Source organism: Microcaecilia unicolor, chromosome 7, assembly GCF_901765095.1.
Source record: "Microcaecilia unicolor chromosome 7, aMicUni1.1, whole genome shotgun sequence".
Lineage (NCBI taxonomy): Eukaryota > Metazoa > Chordata > Amphibia > Gymnophiona > Siphonopidae > Microcaecilia > Microcaecilia unicolor.
Window position 1 is genome coordinate 107255967 of NC_044037.1, and position 16393 is coordinate 107272359.

General features: G+C 41.9%; 1 protein-coding gene across 1 annotated transcript in view; it reads left to right on the forward strand.

Annotated features, from left to right (window-relative positions):
- The first annotated feature begins 4497 nt into the window (after positions 1 to 4497).
- LOC115474059 (serine/threonine-protein kinase NLK2-like) overlaps positions 4498 to 16393 on the forward strand; it is an 80771-nt gene continuing 68875 nt past the window's right edge. Inside the window, exons 1-2 of the mRNA XM_030209358.1 lie at positions 4498 to 5291; positions 7576 to 7705. Coding sequence (XP_030065218.1) covers positions 5014 to 5291; positions 7576 to 7705 — 408 coding nt within the window. The 5' untranslated portion in view covers positions 4498 to 5013. The remainder of the gene's footprint in view (positions 5292 to 7575; positions 7706 to 16393) is intronic.

The window sequence follows — 16393 nt, forward strand, 5'->3', positions numbered from 1 at the left end:
TCACTTTTACTTGTTCTACTCCACTCAGGGTTTTGTAGTACTCAATCATATCCCCCCTCAGCTGTCTCTTTTCCAAGCTGAAGAGGCCTAACCTCTTTGGTCTTTCCTCATATGGTTGAAGTTCAATCCCCTTTATCATTTTGGTCGCTCTTCTTTGAACATTTTTTGACAAACATTAGACCAGAATTGAACACAATAGTCAGGGTAAGGTTGCAATATGGAGCAATACAGAGCCATTATAATATTCTTGATTTTATTTTGCTTCCCTTTCTTAATATTTCCTAAACTCCTGTTTGCTTTTTTGGTTGTCGCCGCACACTGGCCAGAATATTTCAGCATATTATCTACAATGACACCTAGATCTTTTTCTTTAGTGCTGACTGCTAAGGTGGACCCCAGCATCAAGTAACTATGATTTGGATTATTCTTTCTAATGTGCATCACTTTGCATTTGTCCACATTATATTTAATCTGCCATTTGGTTGCCCAGTTTTCCAGTTTCCTAAGGTCTTCCTGCAATGTTTCACAATTCGCATGCGTTTTGACAACTTTGAATAGTTTTGTGTCAGCTATAAATTTAATCACCTCATTCGTTGTTCTGATTTCCAGATAATTTATTAATATATTAAATAGCACCGTCCCAGTACAGATCCCTGCAGCACTCCACTATTCACTCTCCTCCATTGAGAAAAATGGCCATTTAACCCTACCCTCTGTTTTCTGTTCAATAACCAATTCCTAATCTACAACAGAAAATTGCCTCCTATCCCATGACTCTTTAATTTTCACAGGAGTCTCTCATGAGGAACTTTGTCTAAAGCTTTCCGAAAATTTAGATGCATTGCATCAATCAGCTCATCTTTATCCACATGTTTATTCACACCTTTAGGCAAGACTTCCCTTAGCTGAACCCATGCTGACTCTGTCCCATTAAACCATATTTATGTATGTGTTCCATAATTTTATTCTTCTTCTATTTTGCCCAGCACTTACATCAGTCTTACCAGTCTGTAATTTCCCTTTTTAAAAATCAGCGTTACATTGGCCACCCTCCAATCTTCGGTTACTATAGACAATTTTATTGACAGGAAACAGATTACTAACAGCAGATCAGCAATTTCATGTTTGCGTTCCTTCTGTACCCTGGGATGTATGCCATCCAGTCTAGGTAATTTATCACTTTTTGACTTGTTGATTTGGCTCAGTACATTTTCCAGGCTCACCAAGATTTCTTTCAGTTCCTCCCCATCTTCATCTCTACTCTGGCACTCCTGGTTTTTTACCCACTGCCTTGCTGTATAGTGTTTATCCGTGGGACTTCATTGAGTTCTCCAAGTCTGTGGATTCTCTTCTGACAGGTAGATCTCTTACATTTTATGCCTTGTCCTCCCTGAGTGCCCCTTTTGCTCTTTCATGATTTAACAGTGCCACGGATTCTCTCACAGGCTTTCTGCTTCTGATGTACCTAAGAAAAATGTTACTATGAGTTTTTGTCTCCGTGCCAAGTTTTTCTTCACATTCTCTTTTAGCTTTCTTTTTCAATGCTTTACATGTAGCTTGACAGTGCTTATGTTGCTTCTTATTTTCTAGTAGTAGTAGTATCTAGATGCCTAATAATCAAATCACCAACAGCTGTCCTAGCCCTTCCCTCCAGGGCAGACGCTCCTGGAGACACATCCTCAGTCCTTTGGGAAGCCTGGTGTTTTAAAGATGGAATAGACCAGTGGTGTAGCCACAGGTGGGCTTGGGTGGGCCAGGGCCCACCCATTTATGGCTCTGGCCCACCCAACAGTAGCACTTGTTTAGTGGTAACTGGTGGGAATTCCAAGCTCCGCCAGCTGAAGATTTCCCCCTGATGGTAACGAAAACACTACTCTCCACAACACCGGCACCTGCTCATGCTCAGTTTTCAGTGCATTCCTGCTGCCAAGATGGAAAGAAGCGTTTTCCCACCAGCTGAGATTTTTTTTTTGGGGGGGGGGGGAGGGGGGGAGAACACTTGGTGCCCACCCAATTCTTGCCTAGGCCCACCCAAAATCTGTTGTCTGGCTACGCCCCTGGAATAGACTGAAATTAAATGGAAGTAAAATTAAACTCTCCTTTTATTGGGGCACATGGAATCAAATCTTCATCTGTTTTGTAGAAGTTTACACTGTAGATACACAAATGAATTATTCTATTTTTTGAACATGTTTCAGGGACAAATGATTTTATAAGTCAAAATAAAAATAAATATTTTGTTTCAAGCAGATCTCTTTTGTTTAAACATAACTAAATGAGCTATAAACCCCTAACACAGTCCGTTGGTTTTCTTATATATAACACATGCTAAGATGCCCCTATAACCAGCCCCTCCAAATTACGATTTATAACAAATTGCTACAATAGCTATGAAAGTTATTTTGTGATTATACTTCCTCTGGTACATCCTATGCTGCACAAGCCAGTATGTTTAAAAATATAAGTGGGATCAAATAAAAATTCAGCAATAAAGAACGAAAACATGGATGCAGCAGTCAACTAGGTTTGCTTTTGTTTTGAGTGTACTGGGATGACAGCTGCATGAGGAGGTGGAAAGCGAGACAAACCTAATTGCCTTCAACTTTTTGACATCATCCCATCTCCTGTTTTCATCCATCTCCTTGCTCTCTAAGTGTGGTGTATTACTTTCATTGGCCACTATAAAAGGCTGAACCAAGGAGGTTTGATGAGAAACAGGGAGGGGTATGAGGCTATCTAGCCCATCATATGGGTTGAAGACAGTAGGCGGAGCTTGCTGGCAGTAGGTGGAGTCACTGGTTCACCCAAAAGAATAGCAAACGCTATTGAAGGCAATAAAGATAATTAGAAATAACGGACTGCCTATGCATGATCCATCTATAAAAAGTCAAAAGCTGTTCCAGTTGGATAGGCAGTGCCTTAAAAGGTGGAGGACAAAAGATTGTTTTAAACGTATCTGACAGCTTTTTAATTTATTTGAAAGGTTCCCATATGTAAATATCATTAAATCAAAACTGAATATCACAAAACAGCTTAAAAATTATTATAGCTGAGGCTGTATTTTGTGCTCATAACAAGGGTTGGATTATGGGTACATGTGAACCCTGCAAAATTTGTGTGATTTAAAAATGTATGTGGATGTTTATGTGTTGGGATATTAAAAAGTTTGTATATTTATAATTGGAGTGCATTTGGGGTATAGCTAAACAATACATGGCCAAATTTCAGTGAGGATATCCTGATGGGTTTTTCTTAACTGTTGTTGTAATCTGCCTTGGGAAGCCTGGTGTTATAAAGATTGGGGCACATGGAATCACATCTTCACCTCATCTCTTTTGTAAAAATGGGTTATTCTGTTTTGAGCATGTGGTTTTCATAAGTCAAAATAATAAAAATAAATATTTTCTTTCATGCAGATCTCTCATTTGTTTAAACATAACTAAATGGGCTATAAGCCCCTAATGCAGACCATTGGTTTTCTTATATTTTGTCCTTGTGATGACGTGTTACTGTGCCAAAACTGGAAGTACAGTGAGACAGAATAATAGAATTCAGTAACATCCAAAACTTATTAATTAACATTATAATTGTGTTCGCATTTGGGTAATAACTGAGAAAATGCTATTGAAAAATGAGTTGAAGAAGAAATAAGTATATATCACATAACTGAAAAATGTTGGCACATTATTTCGTATATTTCTTTTAAATAATAGTAATAAACAATATTAAGTGCATTTTTATAATATACTGCATTCCACAAAACAAAAGAAGCAAGTTCCCACAAACCATCTTTTGATCTAGGCAAAGGAAAAAAAGATTTTAAATGTTCCCAGGGTTCAACCTAATTCATGTTTGATGTGGGAAGTGGGATATAAATGTCATAAATAAGAACATAAATAAATTGATAGAAATTCTAATGTTGAATACCTGATTCTCATAACATGATGTCTGTTTTAGTGGTGCTTTACCAAGAGAAAAGAATGTCTTCACTCTGCACGAATCCAACACGTGCTAGGAGTTCTTATACCCAGCCCCTCCAAATGACACCTCTTCAATGTTGCTTTCGGCACCTAACCTTTATACCTTTCAGGAAATCTAGACTGGCCCTATTTGACTGACTGTACATACAACAAATTACTACTGTACCCATGAAAAGTTATTCCGTTATTATACTTCCTCTGTGTATATCCGTATGCTGCACAAGCTGTCATGTTTGAAAATATAAATGAGATTAAATAAAAATGCTTACCAACAATAAAGAACGACAACGTGGATGCAGCAGCTCATAGGTTTGCTTCTTTTTGAGTGTACAGAAAGACGGCTGATTGAAGAAGGGGAAACAGAGATTAAACTAAGTGGCTTCGACGTTTTGACGTCATCCCGACTCCTGTTCTCAATCAAACCTGCTTGGGCTGAAGACAATGTTCGCTCCCCTTTAAGCCACTCTCCCCTCCCCTTTAAGAATCCTCTTGCAGTGCATGCTGGGAACTGCTGCTGTATTGTTCCCCAGCTGATGCAGCAGCGTCTGGCGGACATTGCTGTATCGTTTTATTTGCATATATTCCTTTCCTCTTAGCTTCTCCAGTTCTTCTCTGCTACCTATTTAGCTACTAGTATCTCAGGCTCCTCGTATTCGGCCTTTTATATGCTTGGAAACACCTTTCCCCGGCTTGGCTTTTGCAAGATAACAAGAGCAATAATCATAGTAACCCCCAATGCTCCCTCTTCCCCCCTCCCCTGCAAACGCTGGGGGTTGGGGGGAAGGGCTGGAAATGCGGGTTTAAAGGGACACCCCTTCTTCTGCACTGCTCCCCCCTTTTCGTAGAGGTACAGTACTTTACATTTTGTTGGAACATTTTTATTCTCCCTTCTCCCCCCCACCCCAAAAAACTCCATTGTTTTAGCATTTTATTGTATTTATAGTAACAGAAATTAGCCTCTCTATACTTTTTAAACACCCCCCCTTCTACCCCTACTTCTCTCTTTCACCATTTCTCTCTTTGGGTTCTTCTCATGGCCTTTCCGGGCCCGAATCGGGCCCTTCAGAATCAGTTGTGTGGGACTGTCTTAGGAGGTCTTGGGGGTCTCATACAGCCTCCTCTTACTGCTGCTGGGTTGGGGCAGAAGTTTTACTGTCCCACTGGTGGGGCTGTGGCCTCATCCCCTCCCTCCCAGCAGCAGCCAGTGCCAGTCCAGAACCAGAGTGTGCCAGCCCGACCTGGAGAAACCAGCAGCACAGGAGAGCCAGAGCCGGACCGGCCCATTGGTTATGGAGCTTTTGGTGTTGTGTGGTAGGTGACTTTCATATTTGCTTATGTGAGTCTCTGCTATGTATGAATGCATGTAATGTGTGCATATGCTATGTACATTGTGGGTGGGGTGCACATGTAATAAGTTTACAGTATATATAATCTTGTATCTGTGTATGTAATGAATTTTATGGCTCAGGAATGTGTCTGATAGAAGAGTATGAGGCATATTTTCAAAGCACTTAGCCTTCCAAAGTTCCATAGGTTTCTATGGAACTTTGGAAGGCTAAGTGCTTTGAAAATATGCCTCTATGTGTTTCAAGTGCATATGTGCTTTATGTGAGTGCAGCATATAAGTACTAGTATGTGTATTGTGTGTGTGGACATGTGAAAGTGTATATATTAGGATTTACTCCTTTTTGAAGGAATTCACTCAAGGTGGTGTACATTAAGAATAAATCAAACATAAGCAATACACAATTACAGCAGTAAAAATATTGAAATAGCAATACAAAATATGGCATAGTATACTACTTACATTGTCAGCGCAATATATGCAATGTGTGCCACTTCATGCTTACATTGGGCTAACTTGTGTGTGGATACAGTATGCACATTGTGCATACTGTAACATACAGGAACACATACATTGTGAATATTTCAAACACATACGACAGCAAGCAGTCATGAATATGTAGCTTAAAGAACTTCACAAAGACTCCCACTTTTTATTCCTTTAAGGGTAATTCTAAAGCCACATTTGCACCCCGCTTGCACACATAAGTATATAAAATACCAGCACTCTTGGAGGTAAGTAGTGGCAGCAAACCCATTAGGGCATGCATAAGTGGCATAGCATCGAAGGGGGGATGTTGCATGGGTGGGCAATAGATGGTACTCCACTTACTGTGCAGTTTACAGAATAGTATGTTTTTTTGTTTGTTTGTTACATTTGTACCCCGCGCTTTCCCACTCATGGCAGGCTCAATGCGGCTTACATATACAGGTACTTATTTGTACCTGGGGCAATGAAGGGTTAAGTGACTTGCCCAGAGTCACAAGGAGCTGCCTGTGCCTGAAGTGGGAATTGAACTCAGTTCCCCAGTTCCCTAGGACCAGAGTCCACCACCCTAAGCACTAGGCCACTCCTCCACTCCAAGTTGAGCTCGCCCATGCAGCATTTATGTGACTGCAGTTATAACGGAGTGGAGGAGTAGCCTTATGGTTAGTGCAGCAAGCTTTGATCCTGGCGACCTGGGTTCGATTCCCATTGCAGCTCCTTGTGGTCTTGAGCAAGTCACTTAACCCTCCATTGCCGCAGGTACAAAACTTAGATTGTGAGCCCTCTAGGGACAGAGAGAAGTACCTGTATCCTGCATATAATGTGTACAGTAGTATCTATGGCTGGTGAAACAGTGTTAGATGCATCAATGCTAGGTTACAGAAGTATTCTATAAGGAATCTGGGTGCCTAGATGCTGTTCTAGAATAGGCTCCCACCACACTGCATCGAGTTACCTCTTCACCTTAAAAACCGACCCTCTGTGCACACATTTTAAAACCTGCACAAAACCGTCTTTTCTCTGAGCCCTTTGGTCACTCTCCAACTAATGCCTCCTTTACCATAAACCCAACCTTCCCTTCTCCCCATTCTGAATACCTCTCCCACTTCTGTTTCCTTTCCTTCTCTCTTTTTTTTTTTTTTATCATGATGTGAACAGCATAGATTGATTTTATGGACATTATATCCCACATTAGCACGAAAGGGATTCAGGTTCAATGTGGCTTACATGACAATTAGAAAAACAGTAACTATGTTCAAATAGGACATCTAACTAGGGGCCCCTTGCAGTATATCAAATGTAGCAAGTAAAAAAAAAAAACATTACTGAGATTCTGTTGATCAGTAGAAGATTTATCACAAATTACGTTTTTCTTTCTCACTTTCTTCCTCTCTACACACAAATATCACAGAAGGAGGCATATTTTTCAAAGCACTTGGACTTACAATGTGATAAAACACCACACCGTGTAATATAACTCTTTACAAGGTTGTGAGGGGAGTTAAATTCCTACTGTACCTGAAGATAAACTGCCTTCAATAGATTTTGGGCTTGCAGGTGGTTTATGAGAAAAAACTTATATAACTGCATGGAGTGGCAGGTACAACTCCAAATAAACAAGTTCATTGCAGGTACAATTCTAGCCATTTTACTGGGCAGACTAGATAGACCACACTGGTCTTTATCTGTCATACTTATGTTGTTACTAAGTTTAAAAAAAAAAAAGACCTAATTGAGCCAATGAAATGTTTCTTGCATTTGCAGGTCAGTGACAGATCCTCGGGATGGAAGACGCGTGGCCCTGAAGAAAATGCCCAATGTCTTCCAGAACCTGGTCTCCTGCAAGCGGGTCTTTCGGGAACTCAAGATGCTCTGCTACTTCAAACATGACAACGTGAGTAATGGTGGGCCACAGCCGATGGGAAGGGAACTCATGGGGTTTGGATGGCAAGTATATGAGTGTAGAATGTGACAATAAATGACATCTATCAAGGCCATGTTTCTCGTTAAGACAATTAGAGGTGCCTGACTGAAAATGGAGCCTCCATGCTGGGAAGTGTGACTCTAACTGTAGAGGCGTTCCTTCCCCACAGCTGGCCTGACACTCCTGCACAGCTAACTGGTTCAGCTCACCCAGGCTGTACCAAGAAATAGCATTAGGTTTCAACTCACCTGGTCTGTACCAGGAAACAGCATTAGGTTTCCTGGCTCCCTCCTTGTTGCAACTTGTTACCCCAAAACCTTACTAGAAACCTCCATTGGAAATTCAAGGCCTGTTTTTTTTCATTTAGCATTCAGGCCTTAGTGCTTCTGTTGATGGTGGGAGGGAGGACGGAGGCATGTGCAGGCACGTGCTATACATTCTTTTCTTTGTAGCCCCTAGTTGGTGTGTATTGTAAATTGCTCCTTTTTATGCTTGAAAAGCAGTACAGCAAATAGTCAAAAATATTCATAAAGCAAGACTGCAGAGCCCTAAATCCTCATCCCCAAGTCACCCCAAACCAGATAGCTGTGCTTGCAGCAGGAGCAGTGGGTGGGTCCTACCACTTCCAGCTGCTCTACCCCACTTGGGCTGTGGTAGCACTTCTTGCTTGCTAATCTCATGATTCAGAAAATGAGCCAGCCCATGAGTTTTGAATGTGCTCATCAGTGTTGTCGACCTCACTTTATTTCCCTGGAGTTTGGGGTTTTTCTGAATTCACTGGTAGCTTGTTTTGGGCTTGGTGGTGCTGGTAGCATATGTGAGCAGAATGACTTCTACGCTGCCAACAGCCGGAGCCTCAATTCTGGCATCTCAAGAATGGCTGAGCTGTGGTCTCCTGGGGCAGGACACCAGGCGCCAACAGTGCAGAGCCAGTGTGCAGAAGAGGGTCACAGTAAGCACTGGTTCCGGTTTCACTAATGCCCGGGTAGTTGGAAGGGAAGTAACTGGGTGAGTGTTTTAGCGTATAATTAAACTTCACAGTATGTTAAAAAAATTGGGCTTATTTTGGCGCTTGTTTTGAATAGATATCACTTGTTTTGGGCTTATTTTTTAGGGAAAAACAAGCTTGTTTTTCCACAACTACCTGGTAACACTAGTGCTCATAGTGCTGACACAGATGGGATAAAGCAGTCAGCAGTATGGGACCTCCTTTCACTGTTCAGCTAAGCTAACTGAGGAAGAAAGGAGGCAGTGGAGATGGATGCTGGGGAAGAGTGTGAAAGAGAGGAAAAGGGTGGGGATAAAAGGAAATTGGCTTCCTCCTGCTCCACCCTTCCACCTACACAGGTTCTGATCCTCCCCTCCCCCAGTATGGATGCCAGTTCATTGTTGGTTATGCACAATGGTGTGCTGGAGCTGGCTCGCGCCGGGTTGTTAATTTTTATGACATCTTGCGAGCCGGTTTGCAGCGCCTCCCCCCACCCCCCCCCCCCCCCCCCCCCCCGAGCTGCGGGTCCCAGCACATACCTAAAACTTTTTTTTTTTTATTATTATTATTATTATTTATTTAAACTTTTCACATTACAATCTCAAGAAATAACACTTGATCAGGAATAGCATCAATATTCCATTAGAAATTATAAAGAAAAATATTATAAATCTCATAAAGATACTCAAGTCCACATAGTAGTGGATTCCAAGATTACGAAGATGAGGAGATATCAACCAAAATTTTTTCAGGAAATTTATACGTAAACTAAGAACAGACTATTATTTATATTTGAGCAGTTACAACCCGTTTAGAGGCAACAAATGATGTCAGTTGTGAGGGCTCAAGGAATACATATTTAAGTGAATTGTATCGAATGATACATTTACAAGGGTATCTAAGATAAAATACACCCCCATCTGAAGAACAGCATACCTAAAACCTTTAAGGCAGCCACGCTGGTGGTCTAATGGATTCTTCGGGGCCGGGCAGGAAGGATCCCCAGTCTTTCCTGCCCGCTGCCGGCGCCGACCCTCCATTGCCTCATCTCTTTAAAAATGGCTGCCGAGACTTCAGGTCTCACGAGGCCTCCCTTGTAAGTCTTGGCAGCCATTTTAAAGACGATCTGTCATGAGCGGAGGGTCAGCGCCGGCAGCGGACAGGAAAGACTGGGGATTTTTCCTGCCCGGGCCCCGAAGAATAGATTAGACAACCAGGGTGGCTGCCTGCGTTTAGGTACGTGCTGGGACAGTGCGGCTCAGGGGATGGGGGTAGCGGGGGAGGAGGCCTGGAGTAGGTGGGGTGGGGAACGTAGGGAGAATTCTCAAAAAAAATATTTCAAACATGCCAGCTTGTGCATACGGATGTGTACAGAGGAAGTATAATGAATAAATTTTCACTGGGGGAGCGGGGAGGAGGTCTGGAAGAGGTGAGGACCGTGGACTGGATACTGTTAAAAAAAAAAAAATTCAAACATACCGGCTTGTGCGTACACGCACAGAAGAAGCGTAATAAGGGAATAACTATCATAGGTAGGGTAGTAATTTGTTATATATCGTAATCGGTTGTGTCATATGGAGGGACTGGTTATAGGGGACACCCTAACCCTGTTATTTTGGTGCAGAGATTTTTTTTTCTCCTGGTAAAGGGTTTATAAAACAGACATCATGTTATGAAACTCAGGTGCTCAATGTTAAGAGTTTCTATCTATTTATTTACTTATTATTTATGGCATTTTATCCCACATTAAAAATGAATTAGATTGGAACCCGGGAGCATTTCATTTTTTTTTCTTGGAGAGAGTAATGTATTGCCCCTCCCCCACCCAGGCTCTCTCCCAGGTATAGCCCTCTCTGCAATTTTTTTTGGAGGGGGGGCCGCAGAGGTGGACTGGGGAGAGAGCCTGTTAAAAATTTACCAGTACACCACTGGTTGTGCAGCTAGGGGCCCTCTTTGCTTATCCTTGCTTTCTTCAGTTTGGTTACTGTTTTTGCCTTCAAAACAATTACAAGTTTACTTCAGATAACATTTGAAGAAATTGGGACATATTACATTAAGTACAATTTGAATTACTCTAAGAGAAACTGCCTAAAAAGATAAGTCTTCAAACCTTTCCTAAATTGCCTATAATCCTTTACCTTCCTAATGGAAATAGGCATAGAACTCCAAATAAATGGGGCTTGATTAAATAGAGAGGACAGCCATTGCCTAAATATTCTGAAAGGCTATTCCCCTACATCCACTGCAATTTTCCATGAAGAAATATGTTCGTATTTTTAGCTGAGTCACCTGATACTGTGATGTCATGTTCTAGAAAGGTGGTAGTCACATCTGGTCCTCGAGGTCCACAGAAAGGTTTGAGTTTGGGGTATCCCTAGTGAATGTGCCTGTGAGCAAGCAGGAGTGGAAGTGTCCTAGTGCTCAGAGCAGTGGGCTGAGAAATTAGCCAGGTTCAAATCCTGTTTTCTGCCACCTGGGCATGTTCTCTCCTATTGCCTGAGATACCCACTTATTTTATAAGCTGTTTTGGATCGAGTCATCTTGTACCTAAATACTTATCACTACTAGACAGCATTGCACACTTTCAATAGCTTTGTAAAAATGAGTATTATGATACTATTATTATTTTGCAAATTATTGAAGACACATCTGTTTGTGAAAGCACGGGCTTGAAATTTTGTGTTACTGATTGATGTAAAATGAGTACTATTTGTGTATGTTTTTTATTGTGATCTACTTAGTAGATGAATAGAAATGTTGAAATTATTATAAGATAGCTTTGAATCCAATCTCATGCATATTCATTAATGATGTCTTGAAGTTTGTGGCGTTCAAGGACCGGAAATGACTATCTCTGTTCTAGAGGTTTCTTTCCACTTGTTTGTTTCATGTGCATTTAAGATTGAATTGGTGCCTAAATTTGGGCGTTCTGGGATTGGCACCTTTTTATACAACAGCGTAATATGCTCCTAAATTACGAGTGTAATCTATGCTCTGAAATAGCTTATGTTCGTAATTTAGGAGTGTAAATTTAGAAGGATAAACTTCATAGAGTAAGGCTCGTAGAGCTGATTCTCATGCCCACAATTTGGTGCTAGGACTTAGGTACACTGAAACAAGGCGTTATTCCTGGTGCCTAATTTGGGAGCACCTTCATCGTATTCTGTTAACATCACACACAGATTCCGTAATGCCCCTGACCTGTAACATGCTCCTCCATGGCCACGTTCCCTTTTGGATTGTGCACAGTGTATAGAATAGCACGTAGAAGCTGCGCATACAAATCCAGATTGGTGCCAATGAAGACCAATAATGTGGCGCCCAATTATTGATTAATTGGCTCACTACAATGCAGTATGCGTGCATATCTCAGGATTGTGCCCAATTTGACCGGCCTTTTTAGAATCTGGGGTTAGTGCCTCTAACACTATCTCACCCCCCCCCCCCCCCCCCCCCCCCCCCCCCCCCCCCCCCCCCCCCCCCCGCTAGAATACACATTTACGCCTCAAATGTCATTTCATAGTGCTTTTGGTGCAGATTAAACGCAGTTTTGATAGCTCTTCTCTGGACCACTTCTTGGTCTATTTCCTTTCCATAATACAGCTTCTAGAACTGGATACAGTACTCTTTTACAGTCATAGCATCATACACTGAATGAGGAGTTTGGATGACATCAGTATGAGTTTTTAATTAACACTTTCTAATAAGCAATACAATAGTTGGGCCGATGATGGAAACTGGGAGGGAGCGGGTTCTATTCCTATGTGCTACATGGTGTTTAGGAGTGAAAAAAACGCAGAAAAAACACTATTCTATAAGCTGAATTTAAAGTTAGGCGCGGTTTATAGAATAACATTTAAGCCTGGGATTCACGCCTACCATTTGCACTAGCTAAAATGTGGCACAAATGTACATGCCTACATTAGGCACGTATCCCCCCTCGTTCTATAACAACATGTGTGAATGTTAGGAACGCCCCCGTTCTGTCCATAACCCTCCCTTTTCCTTGCCTCCTTCAACTCACGCATAAAATTCAGGCAACACTATGCCAATTAAATGTAATCAGTGCCAATAATTGCTGGTTAAAAAGCCAATTATTGGTACTAATTAGCTCATTTAAATTGCACACGCAAATTGGGTGCATGCTCAATTTTTGGTGACTTTTATAGAAATAGGGGGTTTGTGTGCACTGTTAGTGCACCTTAGTGAAAGGACCCCTGAGTAAGGTACAGGATTAAATTATAGTAGCTTTGTTCTCTTCTGATAGTCCTAATATTTTTTGACATAGTTATGTTGATTTGTGATTTTGCATATGTGAGTTTTGATGGGTTTATGTTTTGATACCTGTTCGCATTTAGGTAGATATTAGTGTTTTATAAAGGCAACATAGATAGATGCCTTTGTGCCTTTTATAAAATAAGCTCTGTAGTGATGCCACATAAATCCTCTCACACAAATTTACACCTGCTCTAAAGAAGCTGTGAATGTGTTCATGTAATATCAGTGTGATATTTACATACGTACATTGCAACTCCACTCAAGCAACTTGTAGACCACACAAAACTGTTTGATCGTTTTCTATGTGTAAAACCTACTTTACACCCAGAAAATACTTTACAAAATTATCTGTGCTCTTTTTTGCATTGAAACTTTTAGGTTGCTCCTTATTGTGTCTGTTGTGATGCAGATCTTAGTGTCATCTACATCCAGGGGTGGACTGACCATTCCAGCAACCGGGCAGTTCCTGAGGGCCCAGAGGCTCCCCTGCCACCACCGCTGTGCACTACAGCCCCCTGAACCTCAGTGGTCCTCCCCGGTCCCACCTTGGACAACACTTTCCTGCCTGCTTCTGCTATTCTGCTCGGCACTGCGTTGCTGTGTTTTAAAAATGGCTGCCGAGACTCCCTGCGTCAGTCTCACAAGACTTCTGCTTGATGTCTCAGCACCCAGTTTGAAACATAGCAGCACCAGGCAGAATAGTAATAGTGGGCATGAAACAGTTTGGTTCTTTCCTGCCCCTGAAGAAGCCACTAAACCACCAGGCCCCTTCAGGAGAAGGCCGGGAAGGGCCCACTGTGGCTCAGGGGACTGTAATGTGTGAGAGAGGGGCAGCAGCTGTGGTGGTGGGGCTGTAGGGTGTGGGAGCAGTGGGAGTGCTGCGGCAACAGCTGGAGGAGCCCAATGACCTTTACTGCCCGGGGTCCCAGATCACTGTCAGTCCGCCCCTGTCTACATCAAAAGAATGTTCTTAGTAATCTTACTTCAAGTTGATTCAGAAAGATATTGAATAGAACTGACTCCAAGACAGATCCCTGAGGTACTCCGCTAATCACCTTTCTTTCCTCTGAGTGAATGCCATTTATCACTACTCAAGCTGTACACAGGCAAAACATTTTCAGCTTGTTTTAGGAAAATTTGACTCCCCCCCCCCCCAAATTTTATTTTTTACTTTTTTCACATATTTTTTAATAAAAACAATTTAACTCATATTAAATCAGTTTGCATGCGCTAAAGTTATGCTAACAAACTGAGGGGGGCCTTTTACTAAGCTTAGTAGTGTTTTTAGCTCATGCTAATCACATGCGCTAAACACTAGAGATGCCCATAGGACTATATAGCCGTCTCTATAGTTTAGTGCACACTTATATCGTATGCCAAAAACACTACTGCAGCTTGGTAAAAGGCCCACTGAATGCAGCCACTACCCTTCGTTGTCTCTCACACAACTAGTTTAGGACTTAACTCCTTGTCTGCTCATTTTATGGGGGTCTTTTAGGCAGCATGATATCACAGGGTTTGCTGAAATTCCAGTTTACTTTATCCACCACATTTTCCTGATCTATTTCTTTGGTCACATGGTCAAAGAAACTAATCAGAATTCATTTTGCAACAATCTTGCATTAGTATAATTCTGCTGCCTCATATTCTACAATCTGCTTGATTCAAGAGACTAGAGAGCTGCAAGGGAATGGGGATCGTGGGAATTCCAAGGAGCCTACAGGATTCTTGTGGGGATGGAAGAAGTTGCCACAGTATTCCTGCGGGGATGGAAGACGTTTCCATGGTATTCCTGCAGGAGTGTAGTCAAAATGTCTCTTGTGACATCAGAACGATGCTTGAAATGCACTGAGTGAGACAAGTGGAGCACAAGAGTGAGGCTTGGAAGGCTCAGAGAGGCGGCCGGAACACCAGATTGAGGCTTGAAACGCTTATTGGTTGAATAGTGAATATCATCCAAAAACCCATGGGAAGCTGTTGGGGTCAAGAGGAAATGGAGGGCTGCGAGCAGAAGTAATAGCATTGACTCCTGCTGGTATGGGGGGGATGGAGGAGATTAATTGTGAGGATGGGAGGGAATGGAACGGATCTTAGTGGGTTTGGGTTAGATTCCATTGGAGATGGGTGAAATTTCTTTACCACCTAAGCTATCATTTCTTTCACATCATGGTTTGTTTTCCCGACCCCTTCCCTGCCTATTCCAGCTCTTCTAGATCATAGTAACATAGTAAATGACGGTAGATAAAGACCTGTACGGTCCATCCAGTCTGCCCAACAAGATAAACTCATTTTACATGGTATGCGATACTTGAGTTAGATTTGTCCTTGCCATTCTCAGGGCACTGACCGTAGAAGTTTACCCAGCACTGTTCTTGTACTAAAAGTTCTGAAGCTAACATCAAAGCCCCTTAAAATTTACACTTCAGCCCATCCATATCTATTCAGTCATGATCGGCTGTAGAAGTCTGCCCAGCACTGGTTTTGCTTCCCAATTACCAGTGTTGCCATGAGGCGTGCCAATACCGGGTTACACTTGTATTCTATAATGGAATCCGGGCTTCTCTATCTTTTCTTTTCTGAGATTCATTGTATCTTTTGAGTTCAGATCTTTTTGCCTTTCCTTTTCTAGCCACCTCCTTTGTAAACCATTCTAGTCTTTTTTTTTTTTTTTTTTTTTTTTCCTCTAGCTTTTATTTTGGTTTGCCAACATAAGGTTTTGTTTACTATCAAGCGTCTTAATTTAGCCCACTGTTCTTCTACTTTGAGAAGATATCCCAACCCTTCTAGCACTGCTCTTAAGGTGGTCCCCCATTTTAATCATACCAGTTATCTTGAAGACCAGGATTTTATTCTGCATGTCCCCTTTCTGTGTTCTTAACATGTTGGATTTTCACTGTAACTTGGGGAGCTACCTACATAGACAATTGGGGGGGGGGGGGTTTACAAGTCTATAAGTGGCCACCACTTTTTAGGTGCCCTGATGCCATGTGATGAAAGGCTATTCTATAATGGCATCTGGAAGCCTGGATTCCATTATAGAATACAAGTGTGACCCGATATCGGCACACCTTACATATAAATGCTCACAGTTACCCAGTCATTGACCTGGCGTAAGTGTGGGTGCCTTAATGCATCAAGGGTAATTTAAGAGTATTCTGTAAGATGTACACATAAGTGGCAGCACTGCCCGTGTACTACCCATGTGTACGTCCTATTGCACTTAAAACGTGCTATGCCATTTATGCGTATCCGCTTTGCACTTACACGAGAAAGAGTACACTTATCTGCAAAAGTGCCAGTATTCTAGAAACATAGAAAAATGTAGGCAGATAAAGACGATATGGCCTATCCATCCAGTCTGCCCATCCATGCCATCTGCTGTCATTATCACT